The sequence below is a fragment of the Furipterus horrens genome, unplaced genomic scaffold (assembly GCF_987537825.1).
Source record: "Furipterus horrens unplaced genomic scaffold, mFurHor1.1.pri manual_scaffold_1, whole genome shotgun sequence".
Taxonomy (NCBI): domain Eukaryota; kingdom Metazoa; phylum Chordata; class Mammalia; order Chiroptera; family Furipteridae; genus Furipterus; species Furipterus horrens.
The window spans coordinates 51,342,345-51,365,178 of record NW_028327171.1 but is presented as its reverse complement, the minus strand read 5'-3'; the positions used below and the strand labels follow the sequence as shown (position 1 = coordinate 51,365,178).

At 35.9% G+C, this 22,834-nt stretch overlaps 1 protein-coding gene across 3 annotated transcripts in view; it reads right to left on the bottom strand.

Moving 5' to 3' along the window:
• The window catches only part of CCDC50 (coiled-coil domain containing 50), a 79,637-nt gene that overhangs the window by 20,775 nt on the left and 36,028 nt on the right, over positions 1-22,834 (bottom strand). For 2 of the 3 annotated variants that reach the window (XM_090275395.1, XM_090275401.1), the window contains exons 4-9: positions 19,766-19,856; positions 12,739-12,856; positions 7,776-8,285; positions 1,485-1,600; positions 979-1,023; positions 766-870 (exon numbers count right to left, since the gene is read on the bottom strand). In XM_090275395.1, coding sequence (XP_090131521.1) covers positions 766-870; positions 979-1,023; positions 1,485-1,600; positions 7,776-8,285; positions 12,739-12,856; positions 19,766-19,856 — 985 coding nt within the window. The remainder of the gene's footprint in view (positions 1-765; positions 871-978; positions 1,024-1,484; positions 1,601-7,775; positions 8,286-12,738; positions 12,857-19,765; positions 19,857-22,834) is intronic. The other variant, XM_090275407.1, reaches the window with a different exon arrangement.

The window sequence follows — 22,834 nt, the reverse complement described above, 5'->3', positions numbered from 1 at the left end:
TTTGTCAGCTGCCTACAGTCTGCCTTCCCACGTACATTCTATATTATCATGAGGAAATATATCTCTGTCTTTCCCTGTAAGTCCAGAGGGATGTTCTGCACAAGGTAACTAATGACTAAAGTGTGTTAAGTTGTATTTGCAGCCACCATATACAATAATTAGATTACTTTACAGTAGAATGAACTGACATCACTGATTGTTTTGTCTACTAGTTCTGAATTAAGAAGGGGACAGTAATAGCTCAAGTTTATGCTAGACCGTTCCTGCACTCTGACATAAGCAATGATTGCTGGTGATATCTGTTACCCTGCCAAAGATCAAGTGGAAAGAGAAACCGTAAGTACATAAATGGGGATGAGACACAATATTAGTACACAGGGAAAGTACAGACAGAAAGAAAAGGCCACTGTGGAAATCTGAAGTATGTAAAAATGCTGTATTTTCCTATAAGGTAACTAGAATAAAACTAAGATTGCTCATGAGGGCACTCCCATCTTTATTGGTCTGAAAATGAATGAAATGAGTTTTTCAATCTTAGCAGTAATTTTTTACACAGTTACTTTCAAGAATTTAATATAATTTTTCATAGTGAAACAACTTTTACAAGTCTGATTCACATATGTGATACAGGTAATTTGCATACCCTAAATATATTTGCTGGGCTTACCCTAAAAGCAGAGTCCCCTTTACATTTCTAATTTTACTTTCCATTAAAAACAAAACAAAACAAAACCAAAATCAAAAAGTAAAATGAACAGACCGCACCTTCCAATCAGGGTCATGCTTTCTTTTGTCCAGTGATGATTTCTCTCGCTCCTTCGCTTTCTTGTAAGCTTTCTTTTCTTCAGCCATTAGAAGTCTAGCAATTTCCTAAACAAATCCAGTCCATATTTTCATTGATTACAGAGTTGCAGACAGAAAATTATTGTCATATTTTCAAAGAATATTGGCTAAACAAACTCATTAACATAAACTCACCTCATCCTGGGCTACCTGAGCTGCTCGCACATCTACCTGGGTAGCCTATAGTACAGAAAATACAAAGAAAAGTTTAATCTAGTTGGATTCTATGCTGTCTGTTTCTTTAAAATCTTACATAAAAATACACTGATATTTGAAACTAGCTGAGATTAACATCCCCTTAAGTTGGTAATTGATTGGTACATATTCACCAGCCAGAGCAGGCTCTATTTTTACCAAATACTACAGCAGATTCTTAGAGAGTTATCAGAACTAATAATGCAGAGACAAGGATATGAAATTCTATTGCTAATGTTTACTCAGTAAATAAAATTAAACACTAGTCTTGTTGTTTTGATTTTTCCACCTATAAAAAAGGTATGAGTATCTCAATTGATAAAGGACTGTAATGCCTATTACAGATTATTATACAATCTAAGAATGACTCAATTTACACACACACACACACACACACACACACCCCAGATTTATTCACCTGAACCTGTGCATTAAAATGTGCTCACCAAAATTTCTTCTTCCTGCAGTTTTCTGGCAATCTCAGCGTCATACCACTCCTGACCCCTGTGGCTCACGTGTGACGGAGTAGAGACTGCTTCTTTCATCATTCTCGGCTTTGTTCCTAGAAAAAACTCACCGTAATAAGGCAACCAAGTTTTGTTTTCTATAACTGCAAAATTTAAGGTAAAAAAAACCTTTACCTTAAATTTTACCTTTCTTTACTATCTAACACTGACAATACAGTTGCCACTCCAAAATTCAGTGGAGGTTCCCTTGAAATAATTTTTCCCTTGGACGGAAGCAGTGATGCAGAAAATCCACACACTTAAACAAAGGGACCCACCCCAACCTGCCTGGTGAAACTTCCCCTCTCACATAGTTTCAAGAGCAGAAAATCATTAGCAAGGAACTGTGAGGCTTTCGCAAAATAAAAAGTGAAAAAAGTTAAGTCACGGAAATAAAAAGAACTTAGAAAAAAGCTACCAAGTTGAGGTGTTAAAGAGCCTACGCTGTCCCGGCTGGAGGAAATGAGAGGCGTCCTGTGTGCCTCAGCTTCACACACCTGACCTCAGAGGCAACAGAAACAGCACTGCCTGGGAGTTATGTGACAACAAACTCTTGCTTTTTAGATCTCTCCTATAGCTTTGATCAGTTTAATGGTGTTACTAAATTTTATGGAAGATAATAACACAGAGGAAGTAGCACAATGACTCCAAAGTTCTGTTGTTCTGAGAAAGGAATGGAGGGGGACTGGTGGGGAATTTTGACTTTTTTATTTTGTAATTGTACTTGTAGCACATTTTCCTCCTGTAACTTTTAATTAAGTAATTAAGTAATGATCATTGCAAAATTGTGGATATTTCACTCTTTGTACCTTTTATAAACTACAACTACTCAACAATGTGAATGTATTATACTCAGAAATAATAAAAATGATTAATGCAGGGAAGAAGATTAACCATCTGAAACAATGACTTTCAGTAAATGGTTTACTGACAGGAGAGAGGAAATTCACTCCGAATTACCTACTTCTTTGTATCAGTTGTTCTCAACCCTAGTTATATACTAGAATCACTTGTGGTGCTATAAATAAACATAAAAATCTTTGACCCAAATGCCAGGGATTCTAATTTAAGTAGAAGGAAAGATCTGGTCTTTAGAATTTTGTTTTTAAAAAATCTTTAACAGCTGATTCTTACTTGCAATCAGCATTGGAACTATCAGCTTTGTATATTAGGGCCATCAAAATAACCATACATTAAGATTTTTTTTTACCAAAATGCCTCACCACACTTGATTTGCTTGCTCTAAACAAAAAAAGAAAAAAGGAAAGAAAAGAAAATACAAGCAAATTCTGGGCAAATGAATAAAGTTTAAGTTAGCTGGTGAAGTCTTTCTTTGTAGAGCTTTGAACCTAGCTTTGTGGTAAATTCTAAAGCCACAGACTCATCTGCCTCTCCCACAATTAAAAAAAAAAAAAAAAGACTATTAAACATAGTTTTCTTAGTTTCAGGCCAATTAGTACATGATTACCCAGAATATAGAACCCACTTCAAGTTTACATTATTTCTAGAGCTACTGAATCTTATGCCAGGCTGGCCTGGTTTTAACCCAGATTTCTGAGTGGTTTGGGACAGTCACAAAACAGTGGCATACTCCCAAGAGTAGACCATATTTAAATGGAATATAAACCTCCCCGAGTAGTGATTGGTGTGGTCATAAGTAGGAAGGAATATTTTAGGTAAAATAAATGAAACTATATAAGGAAGTTAGTACTGGGCAAAGGCAGTGGACAAGGTAGGTTACTATATCATACTCCTATCTATAGAAAATGACACTTCAATGAGCAGCCCAAAGTCTAGTTGAGGATAGGAAAAAATCACACTTATGCCTTGCTCCTTCAATTTTGTCATCCAGTGAAAGAAACAATATAGTGGGATATGCTCAGATTTCAAGACACTAAACTTTCTACACTATTATGCCTTACTCTACCCACAGAATTAACTGAAAAAATGTTTTAATATCTATCAAAGACACTTGGAAGGCATTCAAATGGGCAGTCTTAACTGGCTTGACAGGCTGAGAAGACTGTGATCTCTTGACAGTTAAAAAAAATATAGTGATACATAGATCAATGGAACAGAATAGAAAGCCCAGGGGGAAAAAAAACAAAAACCTGTAATATATGATCATTTACAAGAAAAGAAACAAAAATACACAATAGGGAAAAACAGAGAAACTGGACCACTATCTTCCACCATACACAGAAATGAACTCAAAATGCATTAAATAATTGAACATAAGACCTGAACAATAAAACTCCTACCAGAAACCACAGGCAGTCAGATCCTTGACACTAGCCTTGGAGATGATTATTTTTTGGATTTGACATTAAAAGCAAAGGCAACAAAAACAACAACAACAACAAAAAAAGTGGGACTAATCAACCAAAAAGCTTCTGCACAGCAAAAGAAATCATCAACAAAATCAAAAGGGAACCTACTAAATGGAAGAAAACATTTACAATCACATATCTGGTAATAGGCTAATATCCAAAATATATCAAGAACTCATAAAACTCAATAAAAATATATATATGACTAAAAAATAGACATAAGATCTGAACATTTTTTTCAAAAGAAGACATACAATCAATGGGTACATGAAAAGACACTCAACATCACTAATCAACAGAAAAATACAAACCAAAACACCTGTTAGAATGACTAGTATCAAAAAGCCAGAAAATAAGTGTTGGCAAGAATGTGGAGAAAAGGGGAAACCTTGTGCACTGTTGATGGAAATGTAAATTGGTGCAACCATTATGAAAAACAGTTTGTACGTTCCTTGAAAAATTAAAAATAGAACTACTATATTATGCAGCAATTCTAATTGTGTATTTATCTGAAGGAAATAAAAACACTAACTCTAAAAGATGTACACACCCCCATGTTTACTGCAGCACTGTTTACAATATCTAAGACATGGAAATAACCTAAGAGCCCACTGACAAGATTAATGGATAAAGGAGATGATATATCATATACAGTATTCCCTCACTTATCGCGGGTATTATGTTCTAGAACCCTCCATGATAAGTGAAAATCCGCGAAGTAGGAACCTTACATTTATTTTAGTATTTATATATATTTTAAGGCTTTATAAACCCTTCCCACACACTTATAAACCATTCCCAGTCCCTTATTAACCTTTCCCACGCCCTTATTAACCTTTTCCACACTTTTATAAGCACTACTTAGGTTCTTAAACATATTCTACACTCTTAAACCTACATAACTTTAACAACATACGTATACAGTACCGCAAAATCCCGCGATATAGCGAAAAATCCGCGATAAATAATTAAATATAATATTTTTAAAAATCCCGCGATACAGTGAAGCTGCGATAAGTGAACCGCAATATAGAGAGGTACTACTGTACACAGCCATGTGCCTCTGACCAAAGACAACAGCTCTGAGAAATGAATGGTTAAGTGACTTCATCAGTGTGGGAACATCACAGGGGACACTTACATAAACCTAGATGGTAAAACCTGCACACTAGGCTTTATGGTACAGCCTATTCCTCCTAGGCTACAAGCCTGTACAGCACGTTACTATGCAAAACAACACAAAATTAAATCAAGTAAAAGAGAAAATGTGCAATCAAGAGACAAGGTAAATGTGAGATGTATGAGGCTACTGCTGGTATAACAGGAAATACTGTTTTACAATAAAGTTTTTCTCAATAATTAAAAAGAATACACTCAAAAATCAGTAAGATACATTAAGCCAGTAAATACAGTAGATACAGTAAATACATTAAGCCAGTAACATAGCTATTAGTCATCCTACTAGTTTCTTTGGCCTATACTAATAAATTTAAGAGTAGACACCTGTGCCTAATAAATATATTATAATGTAATTTTCTAACCTGTTCCAGGGGATTTGCAAAATCTAGCCAAGAGGGGCTAGGGGATAAAATCTGTAAAGTAAGTTGAATACAAAATGATAGACAAAAGCAGCTATGTTGTAGCCACGTTAGCACCCCTGTGCTAGGGGGAAGAATTGTCTACAACTCCAGTAGTAAGGTCTGTGAATCAGTGTCCAGTTTCACATTAGTTTCGCCCTTCCTGAGTTTGTTTAAGATACCCTCGAGTATACCTAAAAGCCATAAAACCATAAAGGTTAACCAGCACCCAGAGCACATTTATAAGGTCAGATTCACAGAATCAAAAATACAGAGGTTGGTGTAATCCCCATTCCTCTCCCTGACCTTTAGGACTCCAACATGTCTTTCTAAATCTGGATAGAGTATAACTTACTCATAAAGCTTATGCCAGATAGATTGTATCACTTCCTCCTATATGCCCCCCACAGCTCTTTGTTCAAAGTATGTTTAATTGCTTGTTTACATATCTACCTTTTTGGCTTGAGTTACTACCCCTTGGAGGCTCAGATCCAGGCATAAACCCACAAAGCCTGAGGCAGGAATATTTGTCACAGATATTGAGTATGCTTGTTTTCTTTATGACAAAGTCCTTTAATAACTTAAATAATTAACGTACTAGGAAGAAGCCACTTAATCAACTTGAATCTGCCGCCCAGAACTAGTTTTCAGACCAGAAGCAGAGATTGACTGGGCAATAATAAAGAAAAGAAAAACAGATGCCTCCTTGGTACTCCCTTCCCAGTAACCCTTCTATCTCTATAAAACATCAGTGAGAGTAAAGTACTTGGTTGGCCAAAAAGTCTGTATTGTTTTTTTCCATAAAATAAAACACACATTTTTCAGTTTCACCAATAACTTTATTAACTGGATATTTTGAGTATGTTGGCTATCTCCTGTATGATAGAAGGTTGATTGTTCTCAATTAATGTCTCAATCTGATCGCTATCAACTTCAACTGGCCTACCTGACCGTGGAAAATCATCAAGTGAGAAATCCCCAGCACAAAACTTCACAAACCGCTTTTGACATGTTTGATCAGTCACAGCACCTTCTCCATATACTGCACAAATTTTGTGCATTTCAGTTGCATTTTTACCTTTCTTAAAATAATAAAGCATAATATGACAAAAATGTTATTTTCTTCCATTTTCAATATTAAAATGGCTACACAAAAATTCACTAATTTTGATAAGATTTTTTTTTAATGCACACTGATATGAGAGCTGTCACAATACAATCTAACAAAATTGTTTGAAATGAAGTTAAAGACAATTAAGTGCTATTAAAACCATCTTACAAAAACAAACAAACAAATGTTTTTGGCCAACCCAATAGATCCAGGGAGATAAGCAAGGTCAAATTAAAATACCAGAAAGAGTAGTGCTATCACATGTAGTGGTACAGCCATAAGGTTTTCAGACAGAAATAGAAAGAACCATTACTGTGTCAATGATGGACTTCAGAGATGCCAGAAATTTGAAGCTTAAGTCTTATGATCTCTTCATTCCTACAAAAGTACAGGCATACCTTGAAGATAGTGTAAATTTGGTTCCACACCACCACAACAGAGTGAGTACAGCAATATAGTCATAACCTTTTTGCTGCTGGAAGGTCTTGCCTTCAATTTGTAAGAAATGCAATATCTGTGAAGTGCAATAAAGGGAAGTGCCTACACCAAGAACTTACCAGATATTGGCACCTCAGAACACCAATGAGAGAGTTAGAGTTGAAGAATATTAGGCATAGAAAGTGTACCCTAAGGTAAGGATTTTCAAACTTTCAGTGAGTAACAATCATCTCCAGGTCAAAAACAAGCTCAGAATGCCAGGCCACACTCCGGAGATGGTAATACATGAGACCCAGAAATCTGCGTTTTTAGAAAAGAGTTCAGCTGATTCTGATGAAAACAGACTGAGGCCCACAATATAGAAGCACTGTGTTAAGAGACTGTCTATCCAATCTCTAACTTTACAGATGGGAAAGATAAGGTCAAGAAAATCTAGTACCTCCAGCCCTGTGGGTCCTCTACTTAGGCAAACACTATGAAGGCAGTGTCACCAGATGGTCTGGGTTCACTGAACGAAAACCTGAAATTCAGGAGCTTTGACTGATATCTCAATCTCTGATGTACGACCCTGGCAAATGAAGAACTGTATCTGCGATGCACAGCAAACCCACTGCCATCTGAGGCTGGTAGAACCCAGTATTGAGTCAGGATATTCTCTCGAAGACAGAAAGGGAAAGTTGCAAATATCTTCCTTCTTCTCGCTGACTTGTGATTAAGTCAATACCTTACATAATACTTGGTTCCAGGCCGCCTTCTAAGAACCGCCCTTCATTACCTGTATCATGCAGTTGGAGCGGGTCCTCACTCTCCGAGAAGGGAGGAGACCTGGGCCTGTGTTTTCTCTCTCCACGCTCCCTTCCATATTCAGCCTCTTTGCAGTGAATCCCTGCTTTTTGAGAAGAGTTTGGTGAAAGTCCATTTTGGTGTCTGGGCTGTTTTTCCCAATTGCGAGTTCGATGGCTACTGCTGACCTCCCAGTCATCAAATTCCGTACTCAGAAAAACTTCACCACTGATCTTGGGAAGAGGAGGTCTCCGAAGCTTCTCGTGACCAGAGTATTTCCTTTCACGCTGCTCGGTGTTAATTTGGGGAAAGTCCCTCACTTTGCCTGAGCTAGAGAACAGAGATTTCTCTGATAAACGATGGTCTTCCAGTTCGTCCAAGCTCTCCGGTGGATGTCTGGCTTTCTCCTTTCTCTGCTTCACAGTCTTTTCATTACTTTGGCGTTTACAAGACCTTGAGAATCCAGAACCCAATTCCCTTGCCCTCCTTGACCGTGGCTGGTCTGAGTGGAGGTGGAAGAAGGTAAAAAACAGAAATGCAGGTTAACTTAATGAGATTGAACTCACTATATGGGTGACATAGGGCTCAAGTTTAACCTATTTTAAAATGTAGAGGGCCACTTTCTCAATTTAACAAACTGAAAATAGGGGATGGGCAATTATTGGAAGGATTTTGGGTACACAGCCAAAGAGATAAATAAATAAATAAAATTTAGTGAAATGCATCTGAAAGAAGAGCTTAATCATGATTAGGAAGAGTTAACAAAGTACTTTAATATTTGCCAATAACAAAAACTACAGCCATTAAATGTTAAATTATACTTAGAAAACCAATTTGGAACTAGTATGTGAGGGGAAAATGGGAGTTGAGGGAATCTCATAAAACAGAAAAAACTAAGTTTTGTGATTCCAGTCAAAGGCTTTCAAATATTCTTCTTGGAAATAACAATAAATCAACATCAGAATGTTGATAGTTTCCATGTAGTTCAGAGAAATGATCCACAGATTTTAGTATTCCTCTTTCCTTTCCCCTTAGGTGGCCAAAGCAAACATTTCCAGCCATGTTGCAGTTCTATGTGGAGGAGAATGAAGTAGAGGAGAATTTCAAGTGAGTAAATGACCCTGTTATCTTTGGATAATTCTACTCCCAATCTTACTTGAAACGTGGCAGAGGAAAAATTAAAAAGGAATGTTGGATAGAATACATAAAAAGGAGTCCCTTCCTAAATTCACTCCAAAAAACTCTGTGATTCTGTAGTCTTTGTACAAAAATACAGTATGTGCTAAATATACAAGTCCCTAAGTTTAATACAATGTTCAAAAGCAGCACATAAGTGCTTTTGTCAGGTCTCACATAGGCACAAGTGTAACGTGAAAACAAAGGAAGTCAATTAATAGTCACTTCTCAAGAGTGTATTTAATGTTCCTAAGATTTTCAATACATTTTCAAAATAATAAAAAGAAATCTTAAGTCCATGGAATATTGCTAAGATAGCTGGACTGCATTTGAAACAGCTACCCTAAGTTGATGGGATATTAAAGAAATAAAGAACCATACATTTTCTTAGTTTCTAGGTTTTGTTGTTGTTTTTTTGTTTTGTTTTGCTTTATGGGTTTTTTTGTTTACTTTTTAAGTTTGTTACTGTTATCTAATAAAGGAATAAAGGAAGGGAAGATAGATGCTAAATGTATATTTGATGCGATAAGTTTCTCAAACACTGAATTGTTTCTTCTTGAACTTGAGAAGAAAATTTGTTTCAAAGATGACATTTAAATTAAGGTGTCTATGGACAACGGGGAGGGATATGATTGCGGGAGAGGGGGTGGGTTGGGTAGGGGAGAGAAATTAGGGGAAAAGGAGACAACTGTAATTGAAAAACCAAAATAAAAATAAATAAATAAATAAATAAATAAATAAATAAATAAATAAAGGTGTCTTCTAAAATGTCAGTAAAAGTACTTATCTTCATAATTTATGATTAAATTTATTTTTTACATAATAGTAAAAGTGAAACAACAGAACAATTATTATGTGATTTAAAAAGTACCTACTCTTTTAAACAAACTATTATTTTAAGTGTATCTTGACTACTGAGAAAGAACCAATTGACTATTGCTGTGAATACAGACCAGCTACTTAAATGATGACCACATCCAAGGAACAATGATGTACAGTGTTAATACCAGTGTTCCCAAAGAGAGCTACATGAGTGAAGTCTGCCTTTAAGCCCAAAAGAAACAAGGGTTTTGTTTTCAACATGGATTAGCAAGGCTGTGATTATTTTGCTGCTGTTGTTTTAAATTCTTTCTCAAAGTTAAATGATATTAATAGTTTTATTTTAAGGAAAAGTGTTACAAGAATTAAAGCAGAGCTGTTACTACCGAGTTGATGGGATAAAAATATTGTCTAGTTCACTTGCTCTGATATCTTTAAATCTGGGAATGAAAAAAAAAGACAGGGGTGGGGGAAATCTGTTTGAATCCTTTAAAACCCTCTTCAGTTAAGTATTGACATGTGTATGTTTCTTGAGACAAAGTTATTTGGCAAATATAATTAACTTCCTTATAGCCAATATATATATACATATACATATACATGAACATATATATACATATTTTATTTTTGTGCCTCCATGTTTGTCTTTCAAAATAAGATGATTTTTGTTTAGAGATAAAAAATACTGTTATACACATATGATATTAATATATGTATAAATAATACTTGAGAGTTTATAAGTCTTCACAAAAATTATATTATTTGATCTTCTCAACATCCATGAGGATATATTATTATAACCCCCATTTTACAAATGAAAAAAAGGCTAGAGTGATTTATAGTAGATAACTTCCTTAGATCTATGACTCCAAAGACCATAGCTTAAAGTCACTAATACACTTTCAATACAGGTAAGTGTATTTGAAAGAAAAACATGGATTCACAAATATTGATAGACCATTTCAGTTTATATAAATCTGACAGATATTTGGTGTAATTACAAATTTGAAGAAAATCTAAAATGATCATTTTTAAAAGAATGAAAAGACCACGTCTGTAATAATAGATTATGATTATTATGTAAGGGAAAATCATATTACATACAGAGAATATCTCTTATGTGTTGGGAAAAGACAACTGGAAAGAATATAAGAATTGCGTTGTAAAGATGAACTAGATGGGAATGTGATTACTGTAACTTCACCTTGAGTCCAACTCAAAGGCATAAATAAGGATCACATGCTCAGCAATACATAATCTCTCCTAATAACACAACTAAAGACAAATTTCAATATTTACATGCATGTGCTCAGGAGGTCAATACTTCCTATTCCCAATCCCCCTCCAACTCCAAAAAAGTGGCATTTTATGCCACTATCTGTAAGTTTACAAAAGCAGTTAAAAATATACAGAGAGAATAGTTTTGTTTTGTTTTTAATTTTTAGGTGTCCCTGAAAATCCACTCAATTCTTAACATAGTCTCCTGCCCTAGAGACATGAATCAGGATGATGGTACTCTGATCAAAACAACTACATTTGAGTTCCAATTCAAGTTAGTATAAGGTTTTACCACAGAAAGGCTAAAATTAATATTTCAGGTACTTCATTGCTTGCCATCCTAATGTTTTAATAGACTTACAAGTTTAAAGTAGTTATTTATTTGCAGTGAAAATGCCTCCAGAGCAGAATTAAAAATAAAAACAAATGAAAAACACCAGACCACATTTCTAAGATTTTAATTAAGTCTGAAATATAACTTTACTTTCTGGTTGCCTCTATAGCAAAATATGGCAGTAATTTTTCTTTTCAAATGTTGTAATACATGATTACATTAGAAAAGCCAGTGTTAAGAAAAATGGATATCAAAAAAAAGCTGGGAATTTTACATACGGAAGAAGAACAGAGCAAACAAAAAATAGAGAATTGACCTGCTTACCATTTATGCCATGGAACTGAGCTCTACTGATTACGGTCAATTTAGAGCAACAGTGTGACTGACTGAGCAAGAAAGATGTACCTAAACTGTAATAATCCTATCATCTACATACACATTCCTTTCATTCTACTTATCAAAGACAAACACCTACTTACTCACATTTTATAATGAAATTACAGAGAAGCAATTGATAATTAGTTTGCAAGGAACTTCAAAATCATTGAACTTAAAATCTGTACTCTCTAGAAACAACATTTAGATTTTTTTTTTATTTATCCTAAGTATAATATTTAAGCTGAGCTACAGTAAACACTCATACTACAAACTATAGAAAATGTCTTTCCTTTGACAGGTCTTTAAAACGGAACTGAGCAATGCTTGTAAACACTCGTTTCCCAACACACTTCGAAGGTGAAGAGCCACCGCCACCAAAATTGCCACCACCACAATGCAAGCACAGGCACCAGGAGGAGAAACTTTAAAGGGACTTCTTTCCCTCAGAAAGTTTTCCATATGGTAACCAAAGCCCAAAGAAAGCATCAGGAGCAAAATAATGACTAAAGAATCATAAATTTTAATTTGTCATCAACAGGCTAAACCATTGGCTTATGTTTAAAAGACAAGATGCATGGGGGAAAAGCTTTGTTATCCCGTAACTAATGTATGGTGCACCTTCTTCATTACTTGTGCCACTTGGCTGCTTCGAACCTACTGACCCACCTCCCTGAGAAGGACCAAGCCTGCCATTTTCCACCTCCCAGTGTATGTGCTAAGAATTTAGTAACACTATTCCCAGTGGCAACAGCACCAAAGAATACATGCCAAGTCTTACAAAACCTCACTGAAGCTTTAACAGCCCTAAAAATGGCTCTGTCATCCAATAAGAACACATGAATTCCTTAGATTCAGAGAGTATTCCACCACAAATCTAAATGGGCCCTAAGGTCCCTTTATGGACAAATTTAAAGGGTTGTCCCACAGCTGAATCTAAGGATAGAGTAGGTCATGATGCAGGCAACGTTACCTCCATCTTCATAATAGTAACTGTCTCCATAACTATTGGCTCCAGAGGACTCTGGAAAGTGTTTCTTTCGCTTTTTCTCTTCCTGTAACTCCTTTTCTTGCAAAAGGCGAGCTATGTCCTGCAAATACAGAGAATGAAGACAAACATTACCAAAGTGTGAGCAAACTCCATAAAATGACCCGACAGGTCAATGGTTCCACATTTCACTGCTAAGCTTTTGTGGGTGGGCTCTGTCTATGGCTCTGAAGACTTTCTGGCATTAAGCTCGTGCAATTCAAATCCCACAGATGATTGCTCAACAGGAGTGGTGCACGATCCAGATGAGAAAGGAAGGCTTTTTTTTTTTTTTTAAATTAAAATTTAAACCTGACTCACTCTGAAATATTCAAACCTTGTATTCCTAAAGTTGGTTATACAACAAAAATCCATATCTTTGTGCCCTTCTTCTAAGACAACAATTCAGTAAGTCTATGTAGACAAGGGTGCAATAATCCATAAAACTTTATAAGGTGCATTTATAATTTAATTTAAAGACTTTTAGAATTTTTTGCTGATCCTGATTGAGCTTTGCATTAGAGTACCACTATTTTAACTGAAAAAGAGAAAACAGTCTTCCTCCTCTCTCCCCTCCACATCAACTACAAGCAAATTTTCAGCAGTTAGTCAGTAATAAATAGCATTCTGACCCTGTTCCCTAAAATATTACCATCCCCCCTAAAAAAACAAAGGTGTATACATACAACTGCAATACAATTAAATTATAAAGCCTCAAAAGAAGGGTAAAAGTGTATATGGAAGTACAAAAAGGGAGTATTATTTCTTCTTAAAAGAATTAGTGCAAGGCTTTGCATCCATGTTTGGTTTTGAAGAACTGGATTCCAATAGGCAAAGTAAGTAAAGAGAACATCATCAGCAAAATTATGAATGTTTTAATGGATACCAATCTACGGAATGACCAACAGTCCAATTAGAACACAGGATGTGGACTATTGCAGAGAAAGGTAAGGCTAGAAAAACAGCCTGAGGCTTAGTCATAGGCATTCCTTACAGACAATGTTAAGTCTAGAGTCTGTAATATAAAAAACGAAGGGTTAAGTTACTAAAAGTTTTAAGTTGAAGAGTGACATTGCTCTGGATCTGAAGCTTATTTCTATGAAAGACCCCAAAATAGGATATAAACTTCATTCATATACAATTTTTTTGAAGAGAAGGTCCATGGTTGTCACCAGATTCTTAAGGCTCATACAAATACAGCAACAATACTCAATGGTACAAACAGTAATAAGAATCATAGGTAGTGTGAGGTGCTTACTTCTTTATATTTATAAGGAATACAAAAAGTGTGTAAGTGTTAATGTAAATTTTGAAGCAAGAATTAATATTCTTCCTTTTGCAATTTTCTGAATAAGTCAAAATGAAGGATATACTAAGACTACAAGGCAAATCTAAAAAAATTAATCTGAATATATAAATTTCTTTCATGTCAATGTAGAAATAAGTTAAATGCTAAAGCTAGGTAAATTAGCAATGATTACCCATATTCTCCATATTCTCTGCTTTTAATGTTGATCAAAACAGGCTTACAAATCTGACTTTAAATTAAATAATGCCTATATTCAAACTTATAAATAACTATTAACGCATTGCATTTAAATGAGTGCTACTTATGCTGGAAGCTTCTCATAAAACTGTGTGAAAGATATATGCATACATAGTTTGATAAATATGGTAATCTATGTAAAAGTCCATGTTACAGTGTCAGAGACGAGTGGGGGCACTCACAAAATGTTGCTACTCAGAATGAGAGGTAAAGAACACAATCCCACTTAACACATGTGTAATTTTCATGCAAAGAAATCTGAATTTTTAATGCTTTAATGGAAAAAGTTCCTTAAGACTAAAAGTTAAGATAATTTTCTTTTTTCCTTCCAGTTCAAGCCAGAGATGCTTCAGAGACACTGGGAAAGAAATATTAACTACTAAAATGAATCTCTTTGGGCTTCAATTCTTTATCCATACAATTAAGAGTTTGAACTACTCAATCTTAAAGTCAAATTCCTTAACTCCCTTATGTAACATTTTAATAAATCTGTGAGTGTTACCAGGTGCCAGCCACCAGACCAAGTTTATTACATTTGATGTCTTACAAAGTAATAAATGTATCAATCAGTTAAGAAGATAAAGAGAGGTGGGACAGATAACTTGTCCTCTAAAAACTAGTATCTGTTATAGTAGAATTTCCCAAATCCCTATACTTTTTACTGCAGAAGTAGGGAAAAATTGCTAACACTTTCCTAAGTTGTCATGTTTAGTAGGCACCCAACATTACATTTTCCTAAGTAGTTTGTTTCTAAAAAAAAAATTATTATAACAATAAAAATATAAAGGTAAATTAGCAAATCCAAATGTTAGCAGAAATTATTAAACTACACTCCAAACACCTTATAATTGCTTCCTTACTATTGAATTGGGTCCTAATAAATACATAATAATAAGCCACTTCCTAGGTGTGAAGACCTAGGAGAGAAACAAGGATGATGCCACTTCATCACAAAGCATCATCTTGTCAAAAGAAGTGATTTTAATTAGACAGAATAATAATCATAATGTGTCATGCACCTTAGCACCCAAACCTTTTCTTGTTTTAAGCTCTCAGCTCTTTTCTGAGCAACAGAAATTAGCTAGGCTTGAGAAGGGAAAGAATAAAAGATTCAATGGAAAATAGCTGCTATAATGTAACTGTGGTTTAGCTTAAGTCAGTTCTTCCTGCTCCTTTCCAACATTGTTGATGTGCAATGAGTTCAGCTGGGTGATTTCAGTATAAAGAATTTCCCCTAAAACAAGTTACTAATGGCAACTATTAGTCACAATGCTTGGATATAGCTTAGTCTCCCTTAACATAAATAACCTCCTTGGTCTCAGCTTCCTTCCTGTTAAAGGTTAGTCTAGAACATAATTTCCCAAGCTCTATTCATAAAAACACTGGTCACAAAAGAGTCTCCTAAAAAATCCAAAGCATTTAATGGAAAGTATTTTGGTATCTAACTCTTTAAAATACACATTAGCACATTTTAAAACTTTGATAAAAGAAACCTGTTATCTCCCTATTAACTCACGAATTTCCAAATTCACTTAGTGACAGAAGCCTTTTTTTAACATAAAAATATGGTGTCAGTGTTCCATATAACATGACTTGGGAAAATGAATCTAAAAAAACACATAAGCCCTTACGAAGTCATTTCCCATAATTTTTTTTAAAAAAGTAATCATATTCATCAGGTAGACATACTTTGGACTAATACACATAGACCGATTCTGTGACATCGACAATTTTCTAGTAATAACTTCTATTGTTAATAAGAATTTACCATTATATCTCATCTCTCCCTTTTTTATTATCCAAGTTACCCAACTCTGGAAAATTTGAAGCTGTGAGCATAAGAAAGGGCACAGTTAAAAATCTCTAGAATGCTAAGGAAAGTCATTTTAATGGAAATAGTTCACTGAGTCCCTTTTAATGAGTCAAACGTTCTGTTAAGAGACCTGCGGAGAAACAAGATATGGTCACTATTCTGAAAGTCCTTGTCTACTAAGTATTAGAAGCAAATGATCACAGAATGTGAGACATGCCAAGTGAGCGCTCTAAGAGAGGCGTTAGTACAAGCAAGGTACCACGGAACCCGGAGGAGCCTGGCATGTCTTTCTCAAGCAGCTGGCACATTACTGAACCATGGTGTTGGACTCCTTTTAGTATTTTTATGGTGTATACGATTTTATATTAAGGTTACTTCTCCCTGGGGAAATCTGGGGTATAACAACAACCTAAGAGAGATCCAAATTCATGATTGTCAAATGACTGTTAGAAAGAAGAAAGAAAAAAAGAAAGCCACTCAATTAGATTGCTAAATTCTTTACCAATTAGCAATAAATGTATTAACATCTAACTCAGTAGGAGCTCAGAGCAGGTATACTCTCAAAGGGGTTACTCTTTAAGACAAGGAAAACAAGATAATTCCAATTCTATGGATGTAAGAACATCAGTATAAACAGGATAAAAACAGAGAAGACTTTTTCTCAATCAGACACCTCCATTCACTCCACTTTTCTGGCCATATCTGTATTAACTCATTGTTAGTAAGTGCTAAAACACAGAGAAAAAAATGAGTAGCTAAAATGTATTACTATTTGAGCTATTCCCAAAATTATACCAAGTTATATAAAAATTCTTAGAGAATATGGAATTCTAATCAGTTTAAGAATGCCACGAAAAAGTACCATGGTTCACACTAGATTAGTTTTTAATGTAAATTGGTTACTAAGTTTATCCTTGAGCACTTCATATTATAAATGATTTCAAATTGTTGGACTACTGCCACAGACTTTTTATAACATGGTTGACCATGTTGTTTACTTAAAAAAAAAAAGTTTTTCTTTGAAATAGTTTCACAGTCACATATATTTGGATGAGATTCAAAGACACATATATATGTCTACAAATATTCTTTTTCTTTCTCTCACACACACTCTTAGAATTTTATTTAAGAATAATTAAGTTAAATTAACTAAACACATATTCCTTAGCATTATTAACAACACTGACAAATGCTTATGCTGTGATCAAAAGAAAGATCCCAATGAAATTAGTCTACTTTTACTAATCAAAAACTCATACAGCCCAGCATTCCCCAAAGCTACAAGCCCTTTCAACAGGGTGCCTAGAAATACATGCAACTACTATATTCAAGACGCTGTGAACAGTGGAGAGGAAGAAAGACAGAAGAGGGGAAAGGAGAGGGAGGGAAAGAGGCCCTGGTGCTGGTAAGATTACAAAATATCTTTTTCCTTTTTTTTTTTTTTTAAACCTTTCAATATCTGTCTCCTGGAAAGGAAATGCTACTTTCCTTACATCTGTGCTCTGTCAAAAAACCACTATAAAATTATACCATAACAAAGCTAGACGTGCTAATTCATCTTATATACATAATCTCATTTAACAGCTTTTTAAATTACCCATAACTCATGACTTCCCCAAATCAGAACCTGAGTTTCTTCATGGTTAAGTTAGATACTGAAGGTCACAGCTAAAAGCTGCACAGCCAAGATTCAAACCCAGGGCAGCTACCTCCAAAGTCTACATGTTTTATGTCATGTCCCAGTATATCTAAGCCAGAAGCAGTCAGTTAAACCTGTATTATATAAACATTTATTTGGCATCTTATTATATAGCTTGGGACCAGTCATTTCTTCAGGTCAAATTTCTTCATCTGAAAAATGAAGTGACTCACTACACTGCTTATTTTATATAGTATCACCATGAGATTATTTACTGGGATCGCTATTTAGATTCTACATTCCTAAAATGAAGTGTTCTGGTTTCTCTTTATATCCATTTTTCCCTGGATGGGGTGGGGAGTGGGGAAGAAAATCGTAGGACACCAACAGCATTTATAAGAAGCCAACCATACCTGTTATTTTTAAATAGAAGCTTTCCTGTTTACAAAGCATAATCACTTCTTTCAGTTCCCAATTTCATCCCCAAAGCAGTTTTGACTATAGAGCAACACATTCTGTGGTAAGAAAGAGCTGCTGTGCTGATAACAGGAAGGAGAAAAGCAATCCCTAATTCTTAGCTGCAGTTCTGATTACCACAGAATCATGGTTTGTTTCGTTAAGAACCAGCTAAATAGACTCATACCAGGTGTCTTGTGCTCACCCGTCAATGAACAAGGAGTCCTATGGGAATAAGGATGGCTCAGTGGGAGTAGCAGTGCATGCAGACTAGTTTACTGGTGACCCTGATCATATCTACTTAATAGGGTGATCATAGGTGCCAGACAGCCAAGGATAGGCCCAGTTTATGTAAATTATTAATCGTGCCTCCTTTAACCCTGAAAAACATTTGTGATTATACAATAAATCATATGATCATTCTACTGATAAATGACAAATCATTTTCTTCCTTATTATAAATCAAGACAGTGGCTAACAATAGCACCTATAGTTGTGAAAGAAGGCAGACACAAGACTCAATACAAAGTGAAAAATAAGAAATGTGAAAACCTGAACACAAAAGCAAGTAATACTTAACTGCGTATTCAAACTTTACAAACCAAACACTATTGCTAATTTTAGTCAGTTTTTGGCTTTTAAAACAGTACAATTTAAAAACACACACAGAATCAAACAGATCAGTGCTTTGAGTCAGCATATTATAGGGAAGTGAAACAATTCAAAGAAAAAGAGTGAGAACAATGACTGCTCCTGGCCTCTCACAGTGACCACTCCCTGACCATTGTTTAAGCTACACTTAAGATCTGCTCTCAGTAAAGTTTTCGGAATAGTCTATAGACAGACATCCTGTATAGAGTTGAATAGTATCCCTTAAAAATTTATTTCTGCCAAGGACTTCAGAACATGATCTTATTTGGAAATAGGGTCTTTGCAGATGAAATTAGTTAAAAGGGGTCATATTGAATTGAGGTGGGTTCTCAATCCAATGACTGGTGCGCTTATTAGAAAACAAGAGGATACAAAGATGCAGGGAAAAAAGACCATGTGAAAATGGAGGTAGAGACTGAGTGATGCACCTATAATCCAAGAAATATGCCGAGGATTCTCAGGAGCCACCAGAAAGTAGGATGAGGGAAAGAAGGATCGTTCCCAGTAGGTAGCATGACCCTGCCAGCACCCTGATTTCAACTTCTAACCTCCATAAATGACAGAATAAATTCCTCTTGTTTTAAGCCATGAAGTCTATGGTAATGTTACAGCAGCCCTGGGAAGCTAATTCACACTTTATATTAAATTATCCATTATCATCATTTAAGATTTCACTACATGCAACTGATCGAGGGGCAATAAACAATGGTTCTTTTATAAAAGACAATACTTGGATTATGCACCCAAAAGAGGGCAGTTCTGCTGCCCATCCAGCAACCCTACACTGAGCCCATGAACATGGAGAGGAACTGCCCCAGAGCTCAGCAGCCCTTCCTCCGTTGTTGGAGGGGCATTAACCAAGTTGTACCTCATCCTTCTTCTCCTGAATGCGTCGTCTCTCTGCCTCAATAGCCAGCTTTTCCTGGATTTCCTGAGCAATTTCACAGTCTTGTTGTTCACTAAAAAACAAAGGTCAAAACAACATGAATAAAGAAAATATGTAACAATGTACTAACTCTCACTATAAGCCAGTGCATATATTGTCTGACTTGATCTTCAAAACAGTGATGCAGAGGTTGATACTGTCACCACCTACAGATGAAAAAATTGAGGCTCCGAGTAAGGAAATCATCTCCCTAAAGTCACAGAGAAAGTAAGTGGTAGAACTAGAATCTGATCCCCAGGCACTACAATGGAAAGCTTCATGCTTTTGCTACCCTACCATGTCACCTCACCCTCCTGGGACCACTCTACAGTGAGACAGACATGTTTTCGGCAAACGAGATGTACACCATGAAATTAATGTTCAAAAAGATCCAAAAAACAATGAGAATACACAAAAAATATTGAGAGTGAGCTCACTAAAATGTCGATTATACTGTGGTCAGCTAGAGGGGACAGTATGACTTTAAAAGAATTTTTATAAATTTTTAATTAGATTTTTTCCAGTCTCAATAATACTTTAAAAAGGGTAACACATGTATATACCACAGCTTTGGTTCCCAACATCACTGGCTGATTGCAATTTACTTAATACTCTGGCCACTAAGAAAGAAACCAAATGCTGTTAATACTTCTGTTACCACAGTTTTGTTCTGGCGTTCATACGCTCAACAAAGATTTAAACATACTGTCGTCTACAGTGCAAGCACTATGCTCAGCACTGAGGATACAAACATGAATAAATCTTGCTCCTGTACCCAGAAGCCCCAGTACTCTTTCATGGGAGAAACAAGAGAAATATTTTGGTGGGAGAAACAGAGCCTTTAAAACAACACCCATGAAACAGCAGTTCCCACAGAAAATGGACTGCGGAGCTCTCAGAGATGGCTACCAGTCTTCTGGATCCAGGTTCCGAGAAGTCAACGGGCAGTTTAAAACTAGAATACGACAGCTCTGGGGAGCCAATCTTTATACATAATGGTTAGCTAGGAAAGATGAACATAAACATGCTTAGAGTTTACTAAGATGCTAGAATAAAATTACAATTGTGATTTACAGTTCATCTGCTAAACAAATATATCTTCTTATTCTCCTCCAGCCAGTCGGCAGCCGTCCGTCTTGAGAGACGATGGTGTAGCTTCTTAAGAGTCTATCTGCACCGCCGAGAATGGTTGTGCAGTCCGACTTGGGAGTGACACGGTATCTGTCTCCTCCCGTGTTGAATCGACATCTTGCGATGACGCTGGGGTGTCCTCTCCAGTGAAGCTGAAGCTACAGAGCCTGGGCAGGGTGATATGGAGGGTCTGCTGTTGCCCATGCAGCAGACCCCCCCTCTCTTCGCAGCTGAAGGGTCCAAGGGAAAGACGGAGTCAATACAGCTTGGCTTCAGGTGCGCCGCAGGAGTTGCCGGTGTTGACTACAACGTCAAACCGCCTTAGGGACTCCGGCTCCGGATTTTCTGTCGGGGTTTACTCCCTTAGCCTTTCCCCTGAAGAGGTATGCCGCAAGGCAGCGGAGGTTTTTTGGAGTCAGAGTTTACCTTCTTACTCTCCTCCAGCCAGTAGAACTTAAATATTCAAGGAATCTCAGTGTTAGTTGTATAATCCGTTTTTTAATTAAATTTATTGTTTATTAGGCTGACATTGGTTAATAAAATTACATAGGTTTCAGGTATACAATTCCATAACACATCATCTGTATATTGTATTGTGTGTTCACCACTCCAAGTTAAGTCACCTTCCACCACCATTTATCCCCTCTCTTTACCCTCTTCTACCTCCCGCACCTTATAACCTGCGTAATGGCAGTCTTTTGTAATTGAAAAATACTATTGGCGTAGGGAGTAGAGGACAGTGGGAGTATCCTAACTTCTCTAGAGGAATTGAAATACAATATTCTATTCTAAACAAAACTGAGGGAGAAAATGACATAATTAGGATTATCCTCATTTATACAAGGAACCAGTTTGTACCAACAAATAGTCATTTTCAACATGTTTGGAAATAGGTAGATGTAGGTGAAAATAGATGTGTGCACACACACAGGTGTGTATGCATACACAAGGCAGAAAGGGGAGTCAAAGAATACAAGACAGAACGCAGGTCAGGGATGCAAGTCTTTCAGAATCAGAGGACATATCACTGAACAAGATGCCTGCAGACCTGATTCCAGTGAATCATGCCCTCTCGTGTCATCGTATCAGCTATAAAAGATTGTGAACTTAATGACTTCATATTTCAGGCCTAATATTCTAGTATTCTTCCTAGATCTTCCAAATTAACATAAAATCTTAATAAGAGTAAGCAACTACTAACCTATACAAGATGATAAGAGATTGGAAGAGAGCAGAACACATTAGAGAAGGCAAATCAAAATGAAGTGTTAAAGGTCACAAGTGACACAGAAAATTTATCTCCTAGCATAGAAAATGAACTGAAGTTTAAGTTCAACTAGATTATTTTAAACCATATTTCCAAGAAGGACCAGTTCTAGTTCACTTAGCTAACTATACAGACTCCTGAGGAAGCAAAATCAAGTGAGAAAAGAGTAGTCAACAATCTTGGCAAGCCTGACCTTGGACAGGAAATTCAGAATCCAGTGAGTGAAAGGTTCCAGTTCCTTAAAATCTACAGCATTTAATTCTTCACTTGATGTTCAGCAGTCAAGATGCCAGGATGTGAAAACTGAAAAACTTTACTTCTAACTTACTTACTTCAGCCACAAATACCTCCGAAACCATGAAGTCCTGGGCAGAAATATAATAGTACCTAGTTCTTCTCAGTACCTATAACCCATCACTCTTCAAGTCTGATTTATATTTTACATTACTTTGTCTCAATAATCTCATTATACCCAATATCATTACCATAACTTAGGATCTTTAATTTCTGCATCAACCTCAGAACTGGCTTGTGTAACAGAGAATTGTGAATAATGTAAAAGGCAATAATTTAGATTTCTTAAATATTCTATCTGGCTCTCATCTTCACTCGGT